The following is a 14,205-nucleotide window of genomic DNA, read 5'->3' on the forward strand; positions in this document are numbered from 1 at the left end:
AAGATGGTCGCTCACAGTGGACATAGATGGCTTCTTTCACTCCTCTTTCAAACCATCTGTCCTCTCTGTCCAAAATGTGAACATTGGCATCCTCGAAAGAGTGACCTTTGTCCTTAAGATGCAGATGGACTGCTGAGTCTTGTCCTGTGGAGGTGGCTCTTCTGTGTTGTGCCATGCGCCTGTGAAGTGGCTGTTTGGTCTCTCCAATGTAGAGGCCCAGACCTCTACATTGGAGAGACCAAACAGTCACAAAGTCCAGACGCTTTTCTTTGCAAGCTCCATATTAATGTGGAATCAAGTAATATGAAAGTTCAAGGCATCGTCTTTTCACAAACTAATGTTAATCTAAAGTATTGATCTAAAGATGGTCTTAAGTGTTGACCATAAACCTAACACTGGCCAGCCAAGTAAGAGCCGTATACCTGTCAAATTTAAACTAAAACATTATACGGTAGGGCTGCACAGCAATTGTGAGGTTTGAAACAGGCTTGATTGTTTACAAGAATATTAAGGGTATAGAGTGCAAAACTACATCTTAACCATACCTCAAGTAGAACAGTGTGGTAAAAAGCACTGATCATGCACTCTTCCCTTCTTATCTTAACATCTAATATCTTAGACTTGTCACCCCTTTGTATTTCTATTTGTATTCTATCCCTTTATTCTATCCCCACCTCCTCCTTTTTGGTTGGTTTTATTTTTGTTTATTTCTCTTGCCTGTCTTGCTGTACACATCATCATACAATGTAATAGCTGAAATAAAACAAATTAAAATGAATAAATAAATAGATTAAAGATTCACATGAAGAGGATGGACCCATAGACACTCTAGCTGTTCGTGCAATAGCAAAATGTGTTTGGCACCATAATGCATTCAGATCACAATTTGGATAGGACAGGATTTTTTGAAATACTTTATCTCTTCTTCTTATTTACCTCTTCTTAAGTTGTTCAGAACTTTAGTTGTTCAGTTGAAGTTGATGTTGATACTAAAATAATTAGGAAACAATTTGAAATTAATCTAAAATAATTTGGCTTTGACTTTGTTCTTTATTTTATTGACAGGGACTCTGGAATTCAAGCCTGAATATTTGTCATTGTCCTTGACCCAGTGTTTTGTACACACACACACACACACACACACACACACACACACACACACACACACACACACACACACACAAAACAAGGTGCACGTCAGGTGTTGAGAAACCAGGACACCTTGATGAGAAGTGGGCTACTGGAACAATATGGCATAAGTGGGAAAGAGAAGAAAATAGGGCGCTGTTGATATCGAAACAGCTAGGAGCTCAGTATTTCAACATTCAGAAGAAGGAACTGCTCTCACAGCTAGAGATTGACAAGGTACAAAACAAATGTTATGGCAAGGGGGAGCCTGGACAACATGTCAGGGGGATCAAGTATCAGAGCTGCAGAGAGGTGCAATGGAGAAGGTGCCTAAGACGTACAGCAAGCTGTCCATACTGGAGGCCTTGGAAACTGCCAAGCAAAGATTCACAGCCTTGGCCAGCCACTTGACAAGGTACACCAGAGAAATAGAAAGCAGGAGAATGAACCAGCTGTTCTCTGCAGAACCATCCAAAGTGTACTCTCAGTGGCAGGGGAACAGTATGAGAACAATATGAGAACAGCACCAACAAAGCTGGAGACTGGAAAATACTGAAAGAACATATATGAGAAGGATGCAACTCATAACAGCAATGCTCAGTGGCTAGTGGATCTAGAAGCAGACCACAGGAACCTCCATGAACAGGGTCCAGTAACCATCACAGTGGCAGACATCCAAGAAAGGGTCTCCAGTATGAAGAGTTGGACAGCACCAGGCCCCGACATGGTTCACACCTAATGGATGAAGAAGCTGACTGCACTCCACAAGCGTCTGGCAGCACAAATGAACCAGCTGCTTGTCGATGAGAGACACCCAGAATGGCTAACTGAAGGCCAGGCAATCCTGATCCCCAGAAGGGACCGGTCCCATCCGGCCAATAACCTGCCTCAGTACCACCTGACAGTCATCATAGTGGCTAAGATGAACAGGTCTATGGCTCCATACATGAGCGGGGCACAGAAAGGGATTGGCAAGAATACCAGAGGCGCAAAACACCAGCTACTGGGAGACAGACCAGTCACACCAGACTGCAAGATGAGGCTGACTAACGTGTGCACTACCTGGATTGATTACAAGATGGCCTATGACTTAATGCCCCACAACTGTATCCTGGAATGCCTAGACCTATACAAGATCAACAGGACCCCAAGATCCTTCATCAGGAACTCAATGGGGATGTGGCGTACAACACTAGAGGTCAACTTTAAGTCCATAGCACAAGTCAGCATCAAGTGCGGGATCTACCAAGGAGATGCTCTGTCCTCACTGCTGTTCTGCATAGGCCTGAACCCCCTCAGTGAAATCATTGACAAGACTGGCTACGGATACTGACTACGGAGTTGAGCAGTTGTTAGCCACCTCCTCTACATGGATGACATCAAGCTGTATGCCGATTCACTGATCCACACCACCAGGATATACAGCAATGACATCGGAATGTTGTTCGGATTGGAGAACCTGGTACCTGGGAATCCCACAGGCAAATGGGAACAACGAGGAGCCCGTTAGGAAAGATGCAAACACCAAGTACCTGCAGAAGGTCAGGCAAGTCTTGAAGAGTCAGCTGAATGGTAAGAACAAGATCCTGACATCAAGACCAGGATGCTCCTGACCATGCTTGGAGGGTTTCACTCCAAGTCCAGCACCCTGAGGCTGTATGCTAAGTGGAAGGAAGGAGGCCAGGGACTGGTGAGTGTCAGTACCACAGTCCACGATGAGACAACAAAAATCCTTGAGTACATCAAAAAGACAGCCACAACTGACTGTGTGCTCAGTGAATATCTTAGGCAGCAGAAACCCAAGAAAGAGGAGGAACCATCATGGAAGGACAGGCCCCTGCACAGTATGTACCACCGACAGACAGAGGAAGTGGCTGACATCCTACCAGTGGCTGGACAAAGCTGGACATTTAGACTGGTTGGGCAAACTCACGTGCATCCTTGAATATCCTTGAGTGGATAAAGAGGAGTTCTAAGACAAGGAACGAAACTGCTTTGTTCCTCCTGAATCTAAGGTTCAACAAACAGATGGACTCCCCTCTCCAGTCCTGGCATAGACTTTCCCACTGTGATCCCCCTATAATTGGAACATAATCTCTTGTCCTCTTTCTTAAATATGGGAACAAATACCCCAATCTCCCATTTTAAAGGCACCACTTCAGACCTCCACAGAACATTGCAAAAAAACATGGCAGCCAGGACAGCTATAGCATGGCAACACGATGCTATGAACAGCTAATAAATAAATGATTTGTTCTTAAATTTAGAAATAGTGAAGCCATTATTTAGAAATTATGAAAACACCTTTCATCAAACAGGTTGTATATTAAGTTATTAATTAAGAATAAAAATGTCATACCTGTGTTTTTTTAAATGCACACTGATGTAATGAACTATTTACTTAAACACTTACTGAATGAGCCCGATGTTAGGAAACACCCCAGTAATCATGGGAAAACTAACAATGATCCAGATGTAAGCATGTTACGACATGTTTTCTGAGGACAAGCTTGGCTTCATCTCTGCAACCGTCGAAGGTTAACTAATTAATCTCTCGAGTATCAGAATGGATATGGATTGCATCTGAGTGCTGATTGGTATATTCAGAATATTGGCATTGTACACCAAGAAAACTGGTCTGTTCTCTGGCCTTTCCTGGGTTTATAGCTTAGTTAGTCCCTTTTTGATCTATTTCCTCCTCTACAGGGTTTAATGTCCTTAAGGACTCCCTGAGGTTCTAGAAAGCTAGAGTAATCTATGAAAAGTATGCTCAGTTTTCACAACCATAATAATTTACATGTTCTGCATAAGACACTGGGTCAGCTTCCCTATAACTTTGGGGTCCATGGTTTGGCATTTTGTCAGGTTTGAAATTAGGCACAAGGCATGGCTTGGGACGTTTAGAATTTCCTCTTCTATGCAATTTAGGATTAAGTGCTTACCTCCAGACCCAACTCCTTGGTTGGAGAAGCCTGGCAAACAGGCACTGGGGAGTAGGGGCTCAGTGGACTGGTAAGGCTTACTGAGCTCAGTGGGCTTGCTGGACTATTGGTGGTAAAGGACCCTGATGCACCACTGTCAACTGAAAAGAGAAACAAACTTAAAGTGTCAGGAAAAGGCCATTAGATAGAAGGTAGAAACACAGGCCATTATGTTCAAGATTAGTTTAGTTTCTTTTACCTCTACCCTTGGCTGTTTTTATGCCTCTGGATAAGCTGTTCTTTTGTAGACCTTCTAATACATCCTGGACTCTCCAAAACTCTTTTTGGATGTGCCGCCGAACTAATTCACTCTAAAAAGAAATTACAAGGAAAAATAGCAGAAATTAGACCCTAATACTAATAACAGTCAGGTCCATTTATTAATTTCAGTTATGTGGAAAAAATGTGGAATTGGTGTTCCCCCGGATAAGCTGGAGGAGGTGGCTGGGGAGAGGGAGGTCTGGGCCTCTTTGCTTAGGCTGCTGCTCCCGCGACCCGGCCCCGGATAAAGCGGATGAAGATGGATGGATGGATGGATGGAAAAAAATAACTACATGTCATCGAAATTGCTCGCATTTTTTTTTGTTTCATTTTAACAAAAAAAGAGGAAAAAACAAACAAAATCTGTTGTTATGGAATCATTAAAGGATTAGATATATATAAAATATATGATAGCAGACCTCCACTAAGATAGCAGAGAATATCATTCTGAGTACTTACTTCGCATGCACTAGTATTTGTAATATACTCATTTTGTTTTCTTTGTTTTTTCTAAATGTTGTTTAAAAAGTTTGTAGTGCAGTAAAAATTAGATAACATGACATATTTTTACTTTGATTACACAAAGATTACGTAGAAGTAATGGATAATAGGTTTTTGTACTTTTCTCGATATATATCTTGTGTTTTTTGTTTAGCATTGCCCTGTTTAGTTTTGATAATTTTTCTCAGTCTCCCCATGACTGTTTGTTTTTTTGTTCAGCCAGAAATAAACGGCTCTCCTTTTGTTTGCTCCATTTCTGTCTCCATTTATCTGCCTTTGGGTCCACACACTCCACTCCACGCCGTCAGCTACAGCAGACATGAAACATCCCAATGGCATTCAACTCTGGATAATATGGCTCTTCGGAAAGAAGACTCAAATCAGGCTCGACTCCCTAAAATAACTCTCAAAGGCGAATTTTATGAGCTGGAGAGGAATGGCATCTCACTAGTTTAGAAGATGATCGTTTAGGCTGGAAAGAGTTTGCTCCTCCATAAAGCTCACTAAGTCACTGACTTAAGAAAATAAGAGGTTTATTTTCAGAGTCATAGCTCTCTTAAGCCAAGCATTCCTTTAACCTTAACCAGTAACAACTTTATGAATTTCATTACACAAAGATTTTTAACCGTTAGAGAATTATTTATTCATAACATCTGACTGCTAAAAGAAATACTACCATAAATTAATGCTTTAATCATATAAAGGCGCTCAATCAGTCCCTATTACTGGGCTGCATACCACAGGCCTTTAAGGTGGCAGTGATTAAACCATTACTTAAAAAGCCATCACTTTACTCAACTGTCTTAGCTAACTAAAGGACATTCTCTAACTATCCTTTTATCTGAAAAATTCTTGAAATAGCAGTCATAAAACAGCTAACTGCTCATCTGCAGAGGAACTATTTATTTGAAGAGCTTCAAAAAGGCAGAAACATGATTACTGAAGATCACAATGATCTTCTTATGGCCTCTGACAGTGGACTTACCGTGTGCATGTTTTACTTGACCTCAGTGCAGCTTTAGATACTGTTGATCATTGCGTTTTATTACAGAGCATGTCACAGGTATTAAAAGGTACTGTGCTGCAATGGTTTGAATCATATCTATCTGATATACTCAAATTTGTTCATATTAATGTGGAGTCCTCTTCATACAATGAGGTTAATTACAGAGTTCACAGGCTTATGTGCAAGGATATGTTCTATTTAAATTATACATGCTTCCCATCTTATCTTAAAGACCTCATAGTCTACCACTTTGTTCTTAGACTGCTTGCTTACTTGTCATGGTACTCCAGTCCTTCTGTGTGTCCACTTTGCCCTAATCTCCTCCTGTGCACATATTTTCTGCCTCTCCCTCTGTTTTAATCAGGTTTGTACAGTTGTTGTTGGGTTGGGACCTTAGTTACACTACAGTGCAACATGTCACAATTAAAAGCTAATCTTTAGCTATTAGCAGTCGCTTATTGACAAAGTAGTTCACTTTTTGCTGGAATCTCCTGCTCTAATTACATCCCACCATCTATTTTCTGACCATGACAATTATACCTTCTTCCATCTCATCCTCACTCTGTTGTTGGGACTGCTAATCCAGAATTCAAAATTGTGCTCCTCACATACAAGGTCTTAAATAATCAGGCCCCATCTTATCTTAATGACCTTGTAGTACCATATCACCCTATTAGAGCACTTTGCTCTCACACTGCAGGCCTACTTGTTGTTCCTAGAGTATTTAAAAGTAGAATGGGAGGCAGAGCCCACAGTTTTCAGGCCCCTCTTCTGTGGAACCAGCTTCCAGTTTGAATTCAGGAGACAGACACTATCTCTACTTTCAAGATTAGGCTTCAAACTTTCCTTTTTGCTAAAGCATATAGTTAGGGCTGGACCAGGTGACCCTGAATCCTCCCTTAGTTATGCTGCAATCAGTGTAGGCTGCATTGGGTGTTTGTTCTTCATTCACTATGTGTTAATAGACCTCTCTGCACTGAATCATACTCGTTATTTATCTCTGTCTCTCTTCCGCAGCATGTCTTTATCCGGTCTTCCTTCTCTCACCCCAACTGGTCACAGCAGATGGCCCCGCCCCTCCCTGAGCCTGGTTCTGCCGGAGGTGTCTTCCTGTTAAAAGGGAGTTTTTCCTTCCCACTGTCACCAAAGTCCTTGCTCATAGGGGGTCATATGATTGTTTTTGTTTTTTTCTCTGTATGTATTATTGTAGGGTCTAGCTTACAATATAAAGTGCCGTGAGGCCACTGTTGTTGTGATTTGTTGCTGTATAAATAAAATTGAATTAAATTGAAAATTCAATTATCCATTCTCTGGCACTTCTTGGGATTGCGAGGGCTGGTTACTAGTTGTTGCTGGTACTGTTGACAGTGCAGCAACAGCCCTGACACCTGACTGTCAGTGAATATGAGAGTTTGCTGCATCTATTTCTATTTTCTTTTTCTCTCTCAGCTTTTCAGCTCCACCTTTTTGTGTTTGTTCATCTTTATCAACCACTTCTCCCCCACTAAACTCTGTTCCACAAGGTGCACCCAGGGAAGGTAAAGGAGGGGCCGGTAACATAAAGAGATTAGATTAGGAAATCAGTGTCAGAAATTACAATGAACAAATGGGCTGCAAGTGCTTGTAGGACTGGTGAGCAGCGGACTCTGTTTTAAAGTGAGATTTAGGTTTAGGTGTTGATATTACTGGATTTGTATCAATTGAGAGAGTCAATAAAACGTTGTTTAGTTAATAATTAGAAACTGGCAGAAAAAGCAGGCTCACTTTGCTTAATTTAAACGTTCTAAATTAATCACAAAATGTGCATATCCTGCATATCTGGCCTTTTTCAATTTAATCTCATTTTTTCCACACAGTGACAAACTTGTTAAATTAGCCTCTGGAATTACTTATATGTAATTCACACAAGCTTAATATTTAAAATTGTTTTCCAGTGTCACTTTGACACAAATCAACAGAATGTAGCCAGCCAACCTCCTTTGACCTAAGGTTGCAAAAACCCTATAATAGCCAGTTGCTGTAAAAATATTTAATCAGATTTTTAGATTAACTTATATCACATCAAAACCTCTGCTGTCTTGTTTTCGTTTTTTGTTTTGTTGTCATCATTAAAAATCATTCAAAACAGACAAATAAAGAAAAAATGACAGTTACTACAAATCAAAAAAAGTAGATGGTGGTGGCTGGCTGAATAATTATGACTAGATAATCTCTTACTGTAAAATAACCTAAAAATAATGATTAATTAAAAAGGAGGGGGGGGGGGGGGGATTACAGATATGATGATATTGTTCAATTCAATTTCAATTCAATTTTATTTATATAGCGCCAAATCACAACAAAAGTCGCCTCGAGGCGCTTTATATTAATAATAATATTAATAATATATGTATTATATTACATTGTGACCTTTTACCTGTCCTCCAGCATTAAGCTGCTCCCACAGGTCTCCATGGATGGCATTGGCCTCATCCTCTAATGCTTCAAACTCCATGCAAGCAGTTGTTAAAGCCTGAGAGACATACAAAATAAAATAAAAATAGTATTATTTATACTGTCAGCAATATTCAGACTGTTTGATTTAGACATATAACAAATAGAACATTTAATGAGCAGATGTACATTGCACAATCACGTGGAGCTGTGCATTTTTTGAAATGCAGACAAGTTACTGAACTCACACTGGAGGCCTGGGAGAGCTCCCCTCTGATGTTAATCAGCTGGTTCTGCTGGGTTTCCTTTTTGAACTGCAGCTTTTCCATGATTAAAGGCTGGTTATGGTATATCTCCATTTCCTGATGAGTAGCCAACAGTGCTTCCTCTAGGCTGTCCTGGTAACAGCAAGTGTTTTGTTGAAAATTAGTTTTTCTGCTTATTTAGTAAATAGACAGTGCACTGCAACATCCCTGTTGATCTATTTAAGAGAACATACACATTTCATCTAAATATTCGGATGTAAGGTTATAATGGTTTCACATAAATAAATGAGTGAAATTATTAGCTACGATACATGCTAACTGACCAGAAGAAACACTACATTGTGCACTAATTTAACGCAAGAGTCAGAAGACGTTGATTCAACTCTGTGGTCATTAATTGTGCTGTAGTTAGTGGGGTTGTTGTATTGGAACAATTCAGCCTCACCGCAGGGAGTAAAACTACTTGGGTAGGGTTAGAAAAAAATCATGCTTTGGGTTAAAACACAACAGATAACACTTTTTTCAAAGCTTGCCAGAGCGACGCATCCCCTCAGAATCCACATAGGCACGAGACATTCCTCCAGTTGAAATACATTTGTTTCAAAGTCGTGCTGACTGTAATGAAAAAAGAGGCCAGGGTGGTGAAAAACAAAACAACTTTCAGTGTAAAGAGGTCCCGTACAACAACACCACAAAATACAGCTTGAAGTCACCACAAATTAAGTGTTGACTAAAGGTAAGGTTGTATTAATAGCTAGGTTGTTCTAATGTACTGAGTTAAACTGCTTTCCTCTGATATATAAAGTATATTATCTTCAAATATGGTTAGGACAAATAAGGCTTTATGGGTTTCCTTTACCATGACAGTAGTACATTGCTGTGTTCAGTAGCTATTAAAAAACTCCAGTGATTTCATACGAAGCGTTTCTTAAGAATTTCACAATAAAATGTCACATTTCCGAGGAAAATTGTGTACCTTATTCATTCTCAGTCTGTGGACAACTGCCTCATGGTCTTTCAAAATCTGGTTCTGCTCACATAATCGCCCCAAGAGCTTCTGTGTAACAAGGAGTGGTTATTTTGTGAATTTGAGAGACACCAGGAAGGAAATATAAAACAAAGACAGGACAGCAGTGTGTATATGTCAGTAAAAAATATACAGCACAAAAACATCACATTTGTATGCAATATGTGACTCTTAATCTGCTTCTTCTAGTTTCAACCACTAAACTGAGTAGCAACTGATTTCAGACATTTAATAAATAGGGTTACTGTAATTATATTTTTTATTGTTTTACTGACAATGTTCACCCTCATGCAAAAACTAGGAAAACTATATTGTAAATATATTATTGTGGACTTCTTGATGCATTCTCAATCATCCAGGAAAGTAAATCTCCAAAAGTTGATTCTGTTCATCTGGACGTAGCGTTTTCAAAAACGCTACGTCCAGATGAACAGAATCAACTTTTGGAGATTATTGTGGACTGTAAAATTGAGATTAGGTTCCTAGTCTACAGGACATACAAACATGGGGAAATGAGTGCTCACATACTTCTCACCATGCACTGTATAAAAAAATAAAAAGCACATCATTTGGGTGTGAATGCAAAACTCTTACACTGGTTTCGATCTCATTGAGTTTCAGTGTAGGATGCAGTTCTCTGTAGTTTATATCCTGGAAAGGAGGCACCTGTAAAAAATGATTTGCCTGTCATTATCAATCAGAGACTGTATACTGTTCCACTGAGACGAAAACAAAATTAAAATATATATTCTGGTCTTTATTAAAGTAATGTAAAGCCCAATTACATCTTTACATTGAACTAAAATCTCAATGATTCTATTTATTCACAAAATTATTGAGATCAATGGTTATGTTCTTTCTGAGATCAACAGTTCCTGTACTGTTAAACTTGACTAAATTGAGCTATGTAACGGTTTTCAATCTAGTCAACATGACTGTATTAAAATTACATACCAACAAAAACAAACAAAACCAACAAGTACATAAAATAAAACAAAATCATAAATTTCCACTTTTTTCTAAAAATTTCAATTCACCCCTTTAAAAGGGTGATAAATAATTAGAAAGCAAACAGTAATGTCAAGGTTGAGCTTAAACATAAGCAATTCAGAAGTGTGAGAGAAAAAAGTAAAACAACATGTGACCACATTAACGAAACCAATATTTCAAATTATGGGATCCCCGATAATCACAGCAGAAGGGGTAAAAAGACGAGCGTGACACGGATTGCTTTTGGATTGACTAAATCCTGTTTGTGTTGTGGGGTGGTGACATTAAGATTGTAAGTAACAAATCTGTATCGCAACCAATGTTCTGGCCACACACGAGAGTGTTTGATATATTTTGGGACTACGACTATAAATAATTAGCAGTTTTCACAACTGTGGCTCAAATATCCTGCCAAGTGCAGCATTCAGTTATGTTGAATTCACTCTAGAGATCTTCTTGTCACTATGCTTGCACATTTTAATTTTAATGCCATAAATGCCAGTGAATCAGACCTGAATTCAGCTGATTCTCCATGTATATCTTCAGTGAAATCTCAGCTGCAGGGGAGGGGTTGAGTGTACAATAAAATAAGCAGTCACCATTATTCCTTAGTGCTAGTGGTGCTGAAACCCAGTAGTGTGATGACAAATCGATGACCTCCACAACAGTTGGAGGTAGTGATGGGATTTCCAGCTCTTTTTAGAGAACCGGCTCTTTCGGCTCGGCTCACTAAGAAGAGCCGGCTCTTTCGGGTCCCAAGCGGCTCTTCAGATTGTTTTGTTGCTTTAATTTATTATTAACAACAATATAAAATTATGCAGAAAAGGAATTAGTAATGTAAAAAAAAAAGTGGTTTTATTTGTATATGCTTATATATAAATATATACGGTGGCCCCTTGAAACAAAGCACGTACAAATCCCAAAGCACGTACAAACTCCAAAACACATTTCTAGCGTTAACTGAACTTCCAAAACAGAGCTACCTAGATCACTTAAATTGCACAATTAAAAGCATATGTGTATTGTTTGTGTATTTATACACAAGCACTCATATATATTCAAATAATTCAAAAACTTTTCATTTACCTGTTACTACCACACACCAAATCCAGTCGTTGGTACTTCCTGGCTTGTGTAGCCACTAGGTAACAAAAGCTCAACACTGCGCCTAGCATCATGGAGCACTTCTGTTGTGTTTTGTATGTGCTTCGGAGTTTGTACGTGCTATGGAGTTTTTACGTGTTTTGGAGTTTTTACATGTTTTGGTGTTTGTACGTGCTTCAGGGTTTGTACGTCCTTCAGAGTTTGTACGTGCTATGCAGTTTGTACATGTTTTGGAGTTTTTACGTGTTTTGGTGTTTGTACGTGCTTCAGGGTTTGTACGTCCTTCAGAGTTTGTACGTGCTATGGAGTTTGTACGTGTTTTGGAGTTTTTATGTGCTTCGGGGTTTGTACGTGCTTCGGAGTTTGTACGTGCTATGAAGTTTTTACGTGTTTTGGAATTTTTACGTGCTTCGGGGTTTGTACTTGCTTCGGAGTTTGTATGTGCTATGGAGTTTTTACGTGTTTTGGAGTTTCTACGTGCTTCGGGGTTTGTATGTGCCGTAAATATACTTTAAATATACTTTTGTTTATTCACTCCACATAAAATGTTAAAAAGAAATCATATAATACAAAAACCAACTATTTACATTTCAACTTTTAACTATTTAAATTTTCAGATTTTTCCTTTTAAACAAATTTAAAGTAAAACAACATAAAACACTGCAAGTCACAACACAATTAAATATAAATTAAAATATAAAAACAAAAAGAAGATGTACATTCTCTGTCATATGGGCCTGCATGAATAAACTTTCTGAATCCTTTATCATCCGCAACTGAAAATAGTTGTGGACCATTACTATACCTTTTTAATGTGAAGTTGTTGTCACTGGCTCTCTTTCTCTATCTCTCCCTCCCGCTCTGTTCCTGTGCTACTAAGAGTGTAACTACCAGCCCTCCCCCCTCTTCCCAGCGCAAAGCACAGGTCGCGTGCGAAGTGAAGCGGAAAAAAAGTTCAAGAGAGAGGGTGAGAGAAAGAAGAAAAAAAAAACCACGGCTCGCGTCGTTTACTTCAAAGACCCGGCTCTAAGAGCCGTTTCGTTCGCGACCGACACATCACTAGTTGGAGGTGCTAGTCCAGACAGTGGTGGAACTGCCAGCTATACAACTTCAAGCAGGCGGCAGCGAATTGCCGATGGCTGGACAGGGTTAAAAAATTATTCAAAAGGAATGACTGGCCATTGGGGCGGGGGGGCTGGAAGGAGGTGTTGGCCGTCCGATTGGGATCTGGGATGCGGGGCCTCCCTGCTGCTGCGGAGCCTGGGACGGTCTGCTTGCTTCCACCCTGGGGGAAAGGGTAAAATCTCCTGGGTCTAGATGCCAAGGTGTTGGAAATGATTTTCCGTCTGTTAGTCGATACAAGAGGGAAAATGCGGTTTTAATACTGGACAAGCCCTTCATGCTATGGAGGATACTTGATGGGGCATGTGAGTTTGCCCAACCAGTCTGCATGTGTTTTGACTTGGAGAAGGCATTTGACCACATATGACAGGTGCTTCAGGAGTATGGGGTGTCATTCAAACCTTATACAACCATTGCAAGAGTTTGGTACGCATTGCTGGCAAGACCCTGGTGGTGACCAAGGGCCAGCGCTGGTCCACCAGATGACGGGGTTCTGTTGGCTTCATCAAGTGATGGCCTCCAACTCAAACTAGAGCAGCAGCGGGTATGAGAATCGGCCCCGGAAGGGTCGAGTGCCTACTCTGGGTCAGGGATGAGTTCCTGCCCCAAGTAGAGGAGTTTAATTATCTCAGGGATTTTTTCATGCGTGAGGAGAGAAGAGAGCGGGGGATTGACAGACAAATTGGTGCAGCTGCTGCAGTGATGCGGATGCTGTACCGGTCTGTTGTGGTGAAGAGATATCTGAGCGTAAAAGCGAAGCTCTCAATTTCTTGGTTGGTCTACATCCCTACCTTTACCTATGATATGAGCTTTGGGTAGTGACTGGAGAGATCTCTCAGCTGGCCTGGGAAGGCCTTGGTGTTCCCCTAGAAAAGAGGCTGGAGGAGGTCTGGCCTTCTCTACTTAGGGTGCTGCCCCCGCGGCCCAGTCCAGGATAAGTGTAAGAAAATGGATGGATGGATGGAATGAATAATGGCCCAATTTCATTGGCCGGGGATTTGGGAGGACATGCACCAGTGACGCTGTAACTTAGGTGGTAAAGCAGGTCGCCTACTAATTATTGGTTCAGATACTAATCCTATGTTGCTCTCTGATGCATCCATCGGAGTATGAATGCATCTGAATGTTAGATAGAAGGCACTTACATAGAAATAGCATATAAAAAAAAGTGCTTATGTGAAGCAAGATGTGTAAACCGCTTTGAATGCTCAGAGTAGAAAAGCGTTATATAAGAACCAGTCCAGTCCATTTGGTGTGCATCGTACTCTGATTGTGAGCTGGTGAACCAGTGGGCCATTTCAAAAACACCCAGTAGTGTTAAGGGTACTCTCATTCAAGCGCACTGGCATGGACCAGCATGAGGACTACTGTTCCCTTCACGGTCTT

General features: G+C 40.4%; 1 protein-coding gene across 1 annotated transcript in view; it reads right to left on the reverse strand.

Moving 5' to 3' along the window:
* LOC113022371 (pleckstrin homology domain-containing family A member 6-like) overlaps positions 1 to 14,205 on the reverse strand; it is a 71,404-nt gene that overhangs the window by 22,147 nt on the left and 35,052 nt on the right. The window contains exons 14-19 of the mRNA XM_026167713.1: positions 10,198 to 10,269; positions 9,553 to 9,633; positions 8,559 to 8,708; positions 8,294 to 8,389; positions 4,309 to 4,420; positions 4,071 to 4,210 (exon numbers count right to left, since the gene is read on the reverse strand). Of these exons, the coding sequence (XP_026023498.1) occupies positions 4,071 to 4,210; positions 4,309 to 4,420; positions 8,294 to 8,389; positions 8,559 to 8,708; positions 9,553 to 9,633; positions 10,198 to 10,269 (651 nt within the window). The remainder of the gene's footprint in view (positions 1 to 4,070; positions 4,211 to 4,308; positions 4,421 to 8,293; positions 8,390 to 8,558; positions 8,709 to 9,552; positions 9,634 to 10,197; positions 10,270 to 14,205) is intronic.

Source organism: Astatotilapia calliptera, chromosome 5, assembly GCF_900246225.1.
Source record: "Astatotilapia calliptera chromosome 5, fAstCal1.2, whole genome shotgun sequence".
Lineage (NCBI taxonomy): Eukaryota > Metazoa > Chordata > Actinopteri > Cichliformes > Cichlidae > Astatotilapia > Astatotilapia calliptera.